The sequence below is a fragment of the Haematobia irritans genome, chromosome 2 (genome assembly GCF_050003625.1).
Source record: "Haematobia irritans isolate KBUSLIRL chromosome 2, ASM5000362v1, whole genome shotgun sequence".
Lineage (NCBI taxonomy): Eukaryota > Metazoa > Arthropoda > Insecta > Diptera > Muscidae > Haematobia > Haematobia irritans.
In genome coordinates this window covers 97206798-97222434 of record NC_134398.1, presented here as the reverse complement: position 1 = coordinate 97222434, position 15637 = coordinate 97206798, and the positions used below count along the sequence as shown (strand labels likewise).

The 15637-nt window shown below is 34.5% G+C and overlaps 2 protein-coding genes across 9 annotated transcripts in view; one reads left to right on the top strand and one right to left on the bottom strand.

The window, feature by feature from the left end:
* The window catches only part of Myo31DF (Unconventional myosin ID), a 280960-nt gene that overhangs the window by 225339 nt on the left and 39984 nt on the right, over positions 1 to 15637 (top strand). The gene's annotated exons all lie outside the window — the stretch shown is intronic.
* On the bottom strand, positions 1049 to 2575 carry LOC142225845 (uncharacterized). Its single transcript, XM_075295656.1, has 2 exons — positions 2368 to 2575; positions 1049 to 2304 (listed from the first exon to the last, which is right to left on the bottom strand). The coding sequence occupies exons 1-2, from the start codon at positions 2396 to 2398 to the stop codon at positions 2021 to 2023; spliced, it is 315 nt and encodes a 104-aa protein (XP_075151771.1). The 5' UTR covers positions 2399 to 2575; the 3' UTR covers positions 1049 to 2020.

Here is a 15637-nt window from a genome sequence, read left to right as displayed (position 1 = left end):
TTGAGAGACTTGGAAATAAAAAATTATCATTAAAGTTTTTGGACTTGATTATGGTTGATCAAAACTTTTCTACATCTAACTTCGATAACGATGTTTGTTCTTGTTCGGTAAAGTTGTATTCCAGTGTTAACCACTCCTGTGTAAGGTCAATATTAATGGAAAACTTTTGGAACAAAAATTTAAATTGGAAAGCACTTTTATCGCTTCCGCCAATGGCTGATTCGGGTATCAAAAATTCCATTTCCGTAAAAATCGAGTCATGTTTTAATGGAAGCCGGCATTGCATCTCTTCAAGAGCGGTTATATAGAACTTGAGGCAATCGGATTTAACTTGGTAGGCCTCTGATGGAGGAAAGGTTTTAAGCAGCTCTTCACATTCGGTACCGACGAATATATTTTCGATTGGCAAAGTTATATGAGGTTATGAGGACAAAAGTCGTTCACTCGTATTTATCCACATGGTTTATATATACCAAAGTACTTGTTTCTTTATGTACTATCATAAAGAACACAAATTACTTATGGAAAAATAATTACTAATTTTGAATGTGTTCTGTGGCTAACGGAAAGTACCCTGGCGGAGAGACCGCACATTAACGATGTGGAGTTGCATCGACTATAATGTATAACGCATTGGCAACACAGGCTGTGCGTTGTAACGCAGTGACCAAAATATTGCTATTTAGACTGCTAGTGAAGTGGGAAAGCTGTGACTTACCCTTTTCTAACACTCGTTCCCCGGTAATCAGGTTGTTTATACAACCGACTCATCGTCGCCGGTAGTGGTTGTATTTACAACTGCTCCGTCGCTGCCGCCAGTCATCAGTTAACAACCAGATCGACGCCGTAAGCAGTTTATCTACGTCCTCATTCAAATCCATCATCTCTGGCTGTACAATTATAACGTTTATTGAAAACATTAACAAAGCTTGTTCAGTGTTTTCTCTTTCTGTGGAAATATAAATATTTTGTAACGACCCTGGACACTCTGAGTTTGCCCCAGCTTCAAAGTGAAAACACGTCGTTACAAGGTGATCGTACAACGCAATTATACTTTAGCTCAGATATTTTTATAAAGTTTTGACCCATCTTAAAAAATATTTTCGTCGATTCAGAATGGAGAGCAGGAACTAATGTTGTTTTGATTGAAAAAGAGCATTTAAAACATTGAAATAATTTAAAACATATTTTAAGAAAAGCAAAGAAGCCTTGTTGCACATTTTTATGTCGGCTAATATTAAATCTGCTCCTTTTAATTTGTCATGACTGGATGCCAAATTAAAATATTCTTCAAGTACGTGCCAATTTTCCAATATTCTTTCACCACATTTTTGACGAGATAACCATCTTGTATCTGACGTTCTCAATATCTGTCGTTTTTCCTCATTCAACATTTCCTGAAACTGTTCCAATTGGCCACATCTTTTTGAGCTTGCGGAGACGTATGTTCCAATTTGTCGTATTAATTCTTCTGGTGCTCTTGGCAATTGTAAACAAGCTTTAGTTGCAATAATAGCGGCGGAATGACAAATACATTTAATGATGATAACATCTGGTCGATCTTCTATTAGCTTTGATGAAAATGAATTATATTGTCCAACCATTACATTGGGTCCATCACAGCAGAGTCCTATGATATTGTCATAAATAATTCCAAACCCCAGTATACAAGTTTTAAACGTATTGTATAACGCGTCGGCCATACATTCAATTCTTAGGCACATAGATTTTTTTGTTGGTAACATCAGTACTTTCATCTACTAAAACAGAAAATTTAGTCGTTTTAAGTTTCTGAACTAATTGCTCTTGTTCCACTCTGGCCAAAACATTACTGGTAGCTTTCGTACACTTCGTTCTCCCTAGTTGACAGTTTTTTATAATTGCGGAATCTGTCACAATAACTTTCAGTAAAGGTATCAAATGTTTCACAACTTTAATTCCGACGTTGTGCTCAGCAAAGAACATACTCATTCGTATTTCAAAATTCGCAACATCTTCATCCAACGGGCTTGCTTTTTTATTAAAAAAATTTTGAATATTGGTCGACTTCTTTATTGCGGCTACGTTCTTCAGATGCACTTTGGTTGCAGCGTGTTTTTTTTAATTTAGAGCTTCCGCAATTCAACAAATTTCGACATGCTTTATATGCTTCACATTTGCTTTTGTATTCATCGCCTTCAACTGGCTCCAGCCATCCTTTAAAAACATCATCTGCCAACCAGCTGCTGGGAAATCGTTGTTTAGGGAATTTAGATTTAACTTTTTCGGGCACTGAGGAATCAGATGAATCCATTTTTTCGATGCCTAAAAATTACGATAAAAACAATGTTAGAATTCATATGACTACACATCTTTCAAGTTCTTTACCAAGTTCGAATTCTTTCTTGGAGTTATTCATATACCGCAGCACAACTTGTTTTGTTAAATATAATAAATGTTAAGACAAGTTTCTATGGACGCTTAAATCCACTTGTCAACAGGGTTGCCATTTTGGTCCGATAGGACCAAAATTGGTCCAAAAAATTATTAAATTTTAAATTTGGTCCGACGGTCGGACCAAATGGAATTTGGTTGATTTTGGTCCATTTTCGTCAAATCGGTAATTTTTCACAATTTTTAAAATTTAGACAAAATTTTCTATAGAAATAAAATGTTGACAAAAATTTCTATAGAAATAAATTTTTTTCAAAATTTTCTATACAAATATAATTTGGACAAAATTTTCTATAGAAATAAAATTTTGACAAAATCGTCTATAGAAATAAAATTTTGACAAAATTTTCTATAACATAGAAACAAAATTTGTATAAAATTTCCTATAAATTAATAAATAAAATTTTGTCAATTATTTCTATAGAAATAAAATTTTTACAAAATTTTCTAGAAAAAATTTTGACAAAATTTTCTATAGAAATACAATTTTGACAAAATTTTCTAAAGAAATAAAATTTTAACAAAATTTTCTATAGAAAAAAATTTTGACAAAATTTTCTATAGAAAAAAAATTTTGACAAAATTTTCTATACAAAAAATTTTTACAAAATTTTCTAAAGAAATAAAATTTTAACAAAATTTTCTATAGAAATAAATAGAAATAAAAATTTTAATAGAAATAAATAGAAATAAAAATTTTAATAGAAATAAAATTTTGCTATCGAAGTAAAATTGTAACTTTTAAATTATGTTAATTTAATTTGGAAAAATGGTCCGCTGGTACAACTTTTAAATTATGTTAATTTAATTTGGAAAAAATGGTCCGCTGGTACGAATTTTGGTCCAGTTTTGGTAAAATGTTGGTCCAAAATAAAAATTCATTGTGGCAACGCTGCTTGTCAAACAATTGCTGCATATGTTTACAGATAAGATTAAAGCCGATTACTTTCGATGACGGCGTTGAACTTAAAACGACTAACTCCACTGCAGTTAAGGAAATCATTAGTCGCAACAAGTTGTCCATATCTTTTTTCTATAAATAACAAACTTTCCATTAAAATGATTTTAGTTTTCATCGAATATAACACTTTTTTCATGGTTTTCAAACAAAATATAAAAAATCCCTACGTTTTACGGGAAAATGAAAAATCTGCCCTTTTCCCCTACATACGATTTTTTTCCGAAAAATCCCTACATGTAGGGATTTTTTCCTACTTCTGGCATCATTGTGCGACTTAGTATGTCTTGTAACTTTTGAATTCTGACAACTTATAAAATCCCTTGCCCAAACGTTAATCTCTTTGATCATACCTCGCCAGTAACACCGTCTTGTTATCAGGCGGCGAGTAGCCCGCATTCCTGGGTGGGAAATGCAATGCAATTTCTCAAAAACTTTACACATGCTTTGTGGAATATAGGGACCCGGTTCTTCTTGTGACACTTCGCACCATAGGCTAACGTGAAACATAGGAATTTCAATTAATTTCAAATTTAGGTCCGCATCTTTGGAACATGTTGCTTCAGAGAGCTCCTTATCTTTTTTCTGTTCGATGCTCAAAGTCCTCAAATCTATAACTGTAGATTTAAGGGCACCTATCTCGAAAGATCTTGAGAGTGTATCAGCTACTATATTTGAAGTTCCTCTAACATATTGAATATCGTTAGTGAATTGTGACACATATTCCAGTTGTCGGATTTATCTTGGACTCCTTTCCCTCCTTGACTCTAAAGCATGTACTAGCGGTTTATGATCCGTGTAGACGGTGAAAAATCTACCTCCAAGCATATATCGAAAATGCTTTATATTTTCATGAATCGCTAACAACTCTCGGTTAAAAACACTATATCTTGATTCTGCATCTGTTAATTTCCGGGAAAAAAATGCTAAAGGCTCTGTAATATTGTCGTGTACCTGTTGTAAAACTCCTCCGATCGCCGTACCAGATGCATCTACCGTCAATATCAATTTTGAGTTCTCATCAAAATGGCACAATAGAATTCAACAAGCAAAAGATTTCCTTATCTCTACAAATGCTTCTTCAGCTTGAACCTCCCAAGTATCGTTTTTCTTTTTCTCTTTCAATGCACGATTTATCATTCACCCTTATTCCTGAAGTCGCCCTCGCCGTCGCTTTTTGTATTGTATTGTATTGTATTGTATTACTTTATTTGAGACTTTATCGACATCTGAAGTGCTTATAATGAAACATATGACTAGAAATAATGTGCTTAGAACTATAATGGTTTTGTTCTAATATACGCTCTTAGAATATGCTACGTGCAAGAGGTAAAAGTGAGAGGTACAGTGTACCATGACAGTCTTATTAAGTTTCAATGTTTGCTCTAGGCATTAAACTATGGCAGATAGAGTTTATCTGACAATGGGGATAAAAACTAAATAACACTTAAAACTAAAACGACATGATGCTTTTGATAGATAAGCATCTTAACAAAACAGAACTTTAAAATATATATATAGAATATGTAAGAAATAACGAGGTGTACAATAGTACGCAAATATAAATATATTTTATATAATATATGTATATATATGTAAATCAATGTGAGAGTTAACATGTATGGGTTGCTAACTGCTAATATGTATGAAATTAAACGGTAAGTTACTATGTGACAACATAGAACTAGGTGAGTAATATAAAAGAAAAACTTGATAGTATCACAGCCGATGGTGTTTATCCTCTGTGTGAGCCAGGGGTAGATTTGACGAAAAATGACGGGGTCGTGTATGACTGGTGGAGGACCAGGTTCTCATTTACTATCCCTACGGGGGATAGGAAAGAGGGATTAGACCAGTTGGAAGATTTTTCAGTCCTGTAAATGTCAGTCATCGCAGGATTTTCGTGGTTTTCTAGACGCTCGATAAATTTCCTTTGTAATGAAAGAGCATAATTGAGTATAGGTACTATTTTAGAGTTTCGGTAGAGTAACGTTTCGTCGGTATTTTATAATTCTTTCCTATGCATTTCCGGATAATGTTTCTTTCAAGTATCTCCAATTCCATGGCAATGGATGGTGAAATTGAAAACCAGATTGGAAATGCATACAGAAGGGCAGGTCTTATAGCCACTTTGTAAATGAGTAGTTTGGTTTCTTGAGGAAGAAAGCGGTTGATTAGGAGGGTGTGAAATGATCCACAGATTTTCTTAGCCTTTTTCAACATTTCTCTGGCATGGCCGTTGAATTTGAGCAGATGAGATTTGAGCAGATTGTCAAATTCAACACCTAGGTATTTCAACGTTGACTTGAAGGAGATCTCCGTGCCTCCGAGGGATAGGCAAAGATTTTTACTTTGTGGAACTACATTTCTATGACATTTGCCTGAAGCATTCCTGATACAAATTGCCTCTGATTTTGCTGGATTTATCTTGATGCCCCATTTCCTATAGTACTCAGCAATAATAATAAGGTGATCTGCTGCCGCCTCTAACGCTTTAATTGGAAAGGCATCGTGAGCATAAATAATACAGTCGTCAGCATATAGTATCGCTTTAGAATGATCCCCCACATGGGGGAAGTCATAGAGTAGCAAGTTAAAAAGGAAAGGTGTCAGCACACTTCCTTGCGGGACGCCGCTTTTGACGGAACCAAAGCTTGATAAAGAACCGTTTATGTCAATGCAGAAGTGACGATCAGTGAAATAGCTCTTGAAGATTTTTATCAGGAAAGGGTCCACTTGAAGATCAATGAGTTTGTATAGTATGCCCATGTGGCATGCAGAATCAAAGGCCTTTTCTATGTCCAATGAGATGGCTACTGTTGCGCACTTTTTCCTGAGGCTGTTTGTTACATCATTATGAAAGTTCAATAGAGCATGTTGAGTCGAATGACCTGCTCTAAATCCAAATTGTAAGGGAAAAATAGGTTCGACAGAGAATTCTTTGTCCAATTTACTCTTCAATATGTTTTCAAAAACTTTCCCCAGGTTTGAGAGAAGAGAGATTGGGCGATAGTCGTTGATGTTAAGGCCTGAATTTTTCTTTTTTATTGGAATTATCCTCGAGGACTTCCAAGCTGATGGAAAATAGCCGTTGTTTAAACAGTTATTAAATATTATCTCTAGAAGCTTCAGTGCTGCATTGGGCATCTTTTTCAGTAAGAAGTTTGGGATTTTATCAAGTCCGCTCGATTTCTTCGAGTTAAGTGAGGAGATTATCTCTCTAATCGTGGAGATATCAGTAAAGTGGTAAGAATCGGTCCCGTTCAAGGAGTTGAATGAATCATCGAAAGAGTAGATATGTGAAGGGACAGACTCGAGACTAGAGGCTACCCGACTATGGAGGTCAATAGCAGGGTGATCCGGGATGTTTTCCGTATATACTGTCGAATAAAAGTCTAAGAAGCGCTCCTTTATTACCTCTTTATCCGTCACCGATGTCTCGTTAATTTTCAATTTGTTGCAGAAGGTGGATTTTTTCCTGCCAATGATATTGTGGATTTTTTTGAAGGTTGTAGAACTAGGCCTTAGATGGGATATTTTCCTATTTAGGAAATCAGCTTGTTCCATATTAATCAGCTCTTTGATGATATTCTTTAGAAGATTGATTTGAATTGAAAGAGTTCTATAATCAGAGGAGCATCTGTTTCCATCGCGGTGGTAAATTCTTTTCAGTTCCTTTTGCCAACTGTATTTTGTGCGAAATTTTTTTTTGATTTTATCTGATATTAGAGCCTTGTGGTTTTTTACTTCCACTCTCTCGCTGTGATCAGAGGCGATAGTATTGAAGGTAGTTGTGAAGTTTGCAATTAATGTATCTATTTCATCATTCTGCAGGTTTCTATTTACTGGTGGCATTAGGCATACAGAAGATTCTTCAAGATCGCGGCTGAAATTTGTCCAGTTTGTATTCTTGAATGAGAAAAAAGATGGTGGGCTACTAGTTACAAGGTCCGTTTCTTCTAATTTTAGAACCAATTTCAAGGGAAAATGGTCCGAGAATGAAGGTAGGCTTGAGATTTTGAAATTAGGTTGATCCTTATTCAGCAGGTGGCTACTTATTAAAAAATGGTCCAAAAAGGAGGATCCGTATGGATATAATGGCGATCTGTCACAGATGCGGGAAATGTCAAGAACATTGTCTTCCAGCCAATTGGAAAGTTGGGCTTTTAGAATTTAAATCTCCGCCGAGAATAAAGCCATCATAATTACAAGCAGTAGATAAGATTTTGTTCAGCCCCTCACGAAGGTCACTACTGGGAAAATTAGAAGGTATATAAACTGAGCCAATCAAGAATGTTTTTGAAAGTTGGTTATGTGTTAAATTCAGAGCCAGGAATCTTGTATTGAATTTGATGTCATCTAGATAAATATCAAAAAAAGAAAGAGATTTCTTAATGAGTACTGCAACACCAAGAGGTGATTTGTCCCGAAAGAACATATATTCCTCAAAATAGATACGTGAGAATCTGCTCAGATGACTTTCCTGAACAAAACAAATGTCAATGTTATTGAGTTTTAATGTGTTGTGGAGATCGATTTGGCGACTTCTGTCTACCAAAGATCGAACGTTAAAGGTCATAACACGTAAAACATTATGGACCATTTTTAATTTTGTTGTATAGACGTAGAAATTCAGCTTTCGCATCAGTTTTTGACATTTTACGGAAATTTTTGAGGAATAACTCTATTTCCTGATCCAGTGATAGTTCTTCCGGCTCTAAGAAAAATGACGCAAGTTTAAGGAATTCATCAACTTTTTGTCGCTTTTCGTCAGTCGCCATTAATTGGTATTCCGTTCGTCGATATATTCTGCTATCGAAGAAAATCGGTATTCCTGGTGACGCTTTTTGTCGCCAACATCGTCGCTTTTTGTTGCCATTAAAGTTACCAGCGACGAGTTTAGTGTTTAATTTTTGAAGAAGTTTTTTTAGACTTTATTAATCGAGCAATTGAAAAATAAATGGAAAAAATGGAAATTGGTAAGAGGTAAAGTGACTAATCTTCAACAATTACAAAAAAAAAAATGGGAAAAATCAGTTTATATAGCAATTATGGTCATCACATTCAAATCATAGAAAAGAACACTGTACAATTAAAGTAAACGTGTTGATTATCAATTCCATTTATTTTTGATAGAAATCCTTCAAGTCAATGTATTTTATTTAGCAGCAAACTTAAGTAACAATGGTTCGAACTTTGAATGATCCTTGGACACATAATGTTAACGTCGTTCCAATTGTATATGCCGGATGTTGTTATTGCCCTAATGTAGATATCTAAATCATTTCATTTTAAACGCAAACAATTAAAATTCAGTTTTGCACATCAGCTGATTGTTTTCTTTCACGATGATACTTGTGCCATTGATCTCAGCGTCGTCGCCATTTTTGTAGTTTTGGAAGCTATATATATATATATATATATATATATATATATATATATATATATATATATATATATATATATATATATATATATATATATATATATATATATATATATATATATATATATATATATATATATATATATATATATATATATATATATATATCCACATTTTTTCCGCGTCAAATTAAATATTTTTTCTTGATTTTCCGACTTAGAATTGAGTCAGAAATAAAAATATTTTAAACCGAAAAATTTAAAATTCTTTTTTGCACATCAGCTGATTGTTTTCTAGTGATATCGGCCTTTTATTACCGAGTATTGTAATTGGTACAAAAAGTAATCGTCGTCGTCGTCGCCGTCGCCACTTCGTACGAATACCAAATGAATGACGAGACGACTTAAAAGCGACAGACGACAAAAAGCGACGGCGAGAGCGAGGGCGACTTCAGGAATAAGGGTGATTTCGTGTATCGGACTGGCCATTTCAGCAAGTTTCGGAATATGTCGATGATAATAGTTAATCATACCCATAAACTTCTGAACCAATTTTACGGAGTTTGGCTTTTCGAAATTCCGAGTGGCTGAAACATTCCCCTCCGGTGGTCTGAACCCTTCTTCTGAAATATTATGATCAAGGAAATCGACACTGGTTACGCCAACTATACACTTTCCTGGCTTAATGTTCAACCCGTAGTCCTGTAACCTTTTAAAAACTGTATGAAGTTGTTGTAAGTGTTCTTCCTCATTTTCGCTAAAAACCAATACATCATCAATATATACAAACACATACTCTAGTCCTCTGAATACTTCGTTTATGAAACGTTGAAAAGTTTGTGCCGAATTTCTCAACCCGAAAGGCATTCTATCAAATTCGAACATTTCGAACGGTGTCGTTATGGCTGTCTTGTATATATCCTCCTGTGCCATCGGAATTTGATGGTAGGCCCTAACTAAGACCAACTTAAAATAAATCTTTTCCCTTTCAGGTTCACATTCAAGTCGTGTATGTGAGGTATGGAGTACCTATCAGGTACGGTGACGGCGTTTAGTTGTCTAAAGTCTCCACAAGGACGCCAGCCATCTGGGTCCTTTTTGGGAACTAAATGCAAAGCCGAAGCAACACTAGAATCGGATGATCTGCATATTCCCCATTTTATTAAATAATCAAATTTCGCTTTGGCAACCTTATACTTTATTGGATCTAGTCGTCTGGGCTTGGTAAATGGCAACGATCCATTGGTCACTATCCTGTGTACCGTTGAGTGTTTAACAGGTTGTGTATAGTCAGCGAAGGGGACTCTTTCAAGAGACTAGTATATTTATTTTGGCACGAATAAATCTTTGGTAAATTAATATTACATATTTGTGAACATGCGGAAATTTTCAAATTTGTTAGAGGATCGAGTAGAGTAGAACCTTATTCCTGATATCAATCAACAATCCGTATTTATGCAGGAAATCTGCACCTATTATTGGCCTATCAATATTTGCCAAAGTGAACACAAACTGAAACTCTCGGCGCAATCCCAAGTCCACGTTTACTAATTTCTTACCGTAGGTCTGAATCGCTGTACCGTTGGCAGCTGTCAGAATCACATCCGAAACTCTTTTGTCACTCTTAAATTTTGATGCCGGTAAAATAGATATATCTGCCCCACTGTCTACGAGAAAATTTAATTTATTCGATTTGTCGTAAATAAAGAGGCGACGTGCCGATACTTCTGCACACCCATTGCCCGTCGCTTCTGCAATGGATTTACCTAGTTTTTTGACTCATCTCTATTCTGCACTGAAAAAAAAGCATGCTCGGTTCCAAAGATTTTGTCTTTACTTTAAAAATTTTGGTATTGATTCCGAGCCAAAGAAGCGGAGAATACAAGTAAGGATACTTTTAAGACACAATTCTCCTTTCAATTTGGGTTTTGTGTACTTGCTTCTAGGAAGCAAATTTTTATTTTTCGCTCTTGCAGCTTTTTTCTTCATATGCTATCAAAGTCCTTTAAAAACGAGTTAACGACAACTTTATTTTCTAAATTAAGACTAGACTTACTGTAGAAATATGATTTGTTTCAAGTAAAAAAACGTCTTTAAAATAAAGTGTTGAAAATCATGTCCTATATTTGAATGATTTTTTGCTTTGTAGTCAAGATGCAAAAAGGCAACAAATTTAAAGACAATTTCATTAAATTTGAAGGATTTTTTTGAATTATTAAAGTCAAGTTGACCTTAGCCCAAACATTTTTTCTTTCATGTTATGATACCCATTTTTAAGTGAAATATCTTAATTATAAGGACAATGCGACTTCTTTGAAAAGTTAATCGACTTTTGGACAAGGAAAAAACTTTATATTAGCGAAATGCGTCTTCTATGTTAAGCAAAATTTGCATTCGTATTTTAAAGACATGAAATCTTTGACCTCACGACAATATTTTTTTCAGTGTGATTTTAAGAACAAGGTTGTTTACAGCTCCTAGCATCCTTACCAAATCTATAGTGAAATCTACACAGCCAATTACTTTTTCGGCTTCGTGACCTAGAATTTCGTTGTCTAAATCCTGGATCCTTATATTTAAATTCTTCAAACTGTCGTCTCATTGCAGAAACTTCTAGTGATAGATTTTGCTAAACTTTCACATATGTTACTAGTGGCCTTAACTAATCCTTCAACAACTTTACCCTAAACCACCACAGACGACGTTTTCTGTGAAGGTACCGATGCTCCAATTACTGACAACTCGTCCTTCTGCACTACCGGAAATTACCTAAGAGTTTTAATATAGAATTGACGGGATTAAATGTGACAAATATGAGCGAACTATTGCAACTGGCAGATAATATTTGGGCTGCCAGTTGCAATAGTTCGCTCATATTTGTCACATTTAATCCCGTCAATTCTATATTAAAACTCTTAGGTAATTTCCGTAGCCAGAGTCGTTTCAAGACGTCTTGACCAAATCTCGTGCCTGCCATTAAGGACATTGATCGATAAAATTCGGAGGGTTTCTGATCTCCTATTTCCGAATGAGACAAAACCTTATCCAAACGTTTACCTTCACTAATTGTGTGTCTCTGAATCAAAACATCATTCAAATGTTCATATCTATTTTCACTAGGGGGATTCTGAATCACATCTAAAACGGTCATAATTACTTCCTGTGGCAAAGCTGTAACGATGTATTCATATTTTGTCTTATCCACTGAGATCCCTTTGGTTGCAAATTGCATTTCAGCATGGATAAGCCATGCTTCTGGAAAATTAGTCCAAAAATTTGGTAGTTTTATTGATGCAGCAAAAATTTCGGTGCCGTTAGTCAGTCCTATTCAATATATTGTAACCATTAGCCAATGTCGCTTGCTCGTTAATTCCCCCACTGTTGTTACAAGGATCGGTTGAAACTTGGTTTTCTGTGCGCGTTGGTGAGTTTGGCGTTGTTAGTTCAGAGCTATTTTAAGGTATCCGAATTGTGAGGATTGTTGAGAGGATTGAGATGAGATGAATATCTTCACAAAAAATTATTACTTAGGTAATTGATGCCAGACTTCAAGAAATCCATTTTTTTAATTGATACGTTGTCTCAAAGCGTGCACTAGAAACTTCTCCCCGATTTGTAATACATCCGATTCTATTGTCTCAATCAAGATTGTATTGTTGGAATTCAATTGCTGTTATTTTGTTTGATGCTCTCGCTTATTTCTTCCTTCTATTATCTTGCCAGTATCGCCAAATTGTAGTCTCTCCCAATGAAATACCTATTTTATATTTTATAGAAATTCTGTTTATTTCTGTGTGATTACAAAGTCAATTCTTGAATGGAAAAAATTTATTTGAACAAAACTATAAAAATTAAATTTATATAGTTCAATGTGTACTGAGTTGATAGTAGATATTTCGAAAACAAGTAAAAATAGTAATAGAGTGTACCTACACGGAGTATATTCTAAAGATCTGGGACTTCGAAAGCGAAAAGGTTACCTAATCACTGTAGTGGTTTTCAGGCTGAAATATTAGCAATTAGAGGGGTGGCGAATTGGCTGAGAAGTAATGTTCCAAAAAATGTGGGCATTAATATATACTCAGACAGTCAACCTGAACAAAATTCTTGAACTCTGTGTTCCTTAACTCGAAAATGGCCATCGACTGCCGCAAATCTCTCAATGCGATGGCTGAGCAGAACAATATTCACCTAATATGGGTGCCTGGCCATAGGAACATACCGGGGAACTGCGAAGCCGATGAGTTAGCAAGGCTAGGGACTACCTTACATATTCCAGGGGAACTAGAATCTGTTGGTATGCCCCTGGCTGCCTGCAAGCTCATACTCCGTGAGAATGCTGTTATGATGGCAAATGTTCGATGGGAGGATTGCAAGGGTTGTAACGACACCAAGCAAATATGGCCCATTTAAACTTAAACCGCACACTAGATATGCTAGTGTTCTCGAGACGTCAGATATCACTCCTGATACCTGCTATAACGGGTCGCTGCCTCGTAGGTTTTTTTGCAAAAACGATTGCATAGCTGCCATGATGCTGAGGAAAAGAAATCAATTAAACACCTATTGTGTGAGTGTCCTGCATTTTGTGTAAGCCGTAAGCAAATTTTAGGAGCATATACACTGAAAAAAATATTGTCGTGAGGTCAAAGATTTCATGTCTTTAAAATACGAATACATATTTTGCTTAGCATAGAAGACGCATTTCTCTAAAATAAAGTTATGTTCCTTGTCCAAAAGTCGATAAACTTTTCAATGAAGTCGTATTGTCCTTATAATTAAGTGATTTGACTTAAAAATGTGTTTCTTAATATGAAAGAAAAAATTTATAGGCTAAGGTCAACTTGACTTTAATAATTCAGAAAAATTCTTTAAATTTAATGAAATTGTCTTTAAATTTGTTGTCTTTTTGCATCTTGACTACAAAGCAAAAAATCGTTCGAATATAGGACATGTTTTTCAAAACTTTATTTTAAAGAAGTTTTTACTTCAAACATAGCATAATTTCTACTGGAAGTCGAGTCTTAATTTGGAAAATAAAGTTTCCGTTAACTCGTTTTTAAAGGTCTTTGACAGCATACGAAGAAAAAAAGCTGAGAAAGCGAAAAATTAAAATTTGCTTCCTAGAAGCAAGTACACAAAACCTAAATTTAAAAGAGAATTGTGTCTTAAAAGTATCCGTACTTGTATTCTCCGCTTCTTTGGCTCGGAATCAGTACCAAATTTTTTAAAGTAAAGACAAAATCTTTGGAACCGATTATGCTTTTTTTCAGTGTAGCTTTAGATTACAGGCGGCTCTGGAAAACGTTAACTTACGCAGTCTGCTAATTTTTTTGGAACAATCTGGTTGGTTCAACAGAAGAAAATAATCGAGAAGGTTCAGCGGTTAAAACTAGAAGTGCCCATATGTAATAGGTACTTTTAGTTAATAATAGTCTAAGTGAGCCTGAGCTGCCACTTTAACCTAACCTAACCTATCCCCTAAGAGGGTGGTGTGGTTCACTGTATCAAACGTTTTAGACAAAGTCAATGCTACGAAAATAGAACTTTTATGTTGCTGCTTGCTATTACAAAATTAACATTTTATTTTACCTTGGGCAGAAGGTCGAAAACCTATGTTGTTAGCACCTATATTACCTGTTTATTTTCATAATTCATTATGATTGTAAATATATAAATAAATAAATTTACCTTGGACAATTGATCTGCTACTCCTTTGCTCCTTTGTATATTTTCGGAACAAAAATATGATCCATGTTTGCGTTATAAACCCAGACAAATAGTTTTAATAAATAAATTATTTCTTAATTCACATTGCAAATGACGCCATGCTATAAACGTAAGTTTTTCATCTCGAAAAAAAAAAACAAAGTACCACAAATGGAAAAAATTTCGCTAGTTTTTCGCATTTTTTGGTTTTGTATGGAGTTTCAACGCGAAAACCGAACAGAGTACCGGCCTATATGAAACCCTTTTTCACTATATTCAGCTATTTCGCTCCTTTTTGTGCGTTGAACGATCAGTTTGTAGTTTCTTTTGTTAGTAATGACGTATTGTACCAAACTCTGAAAGAAAATGAGCGGCACTGACATAAGGAACGAAATTGAAAAAGCAACTAAGGATATAGCAAAAGGAACTAGTTCCCATTACGGAACGGAACTAAATGGAGCGATCCATTTCAACATTCAATCATTTCAACAACCGTTGCACTGAATTTGCATCACTTTTTAAGGTGTGATCCGAATTCAGTATTTTGGATGTGAATTAAACATTTTTGTGGTGTTGCGATAAACAAATAATTGTTACAAAGCTGATGGCCTTAGCAGCCAATGCTTCTTTTCTCTTTTTTATCATACATTTACTGTATGATTAAAATAAACAATAAATAAAATAAATAATTTTTACATTTCTTACGATTTTTAATGCATTCTAACGCTTATCTGAAACGTTTGACCTTAAATGTTTTCAATTCGCAATTTTTATAAAATGGACTAATCATTTCTTCGACAACATTTAAATAATTTGTAGCATTTTATTAATCCTTACTCTATTTTAACGCTTCTATGCGAGATGAGTCCCACAACTTTTTGATTTTTATTCATACATAACTTAGCAATTTTGATTTTATTCGATCTTTCTTTTATTCAATAGAAAATAATTATTCAAGCTTTATATAGTTTTTTGTGGGTATTGGTTTCTTTAGTCTTCAATATTTCGCAATTACATTGAATTGCTTAATCAGGAGTAGATCTACGATAAAAATAATTTGATAATTTTAATCATGACATGTAAATTATTTATCAAAAATTGTTTTTCAAATTACAAGTAATTATAGTGGTTACTATTGATTTTAGTTTACAA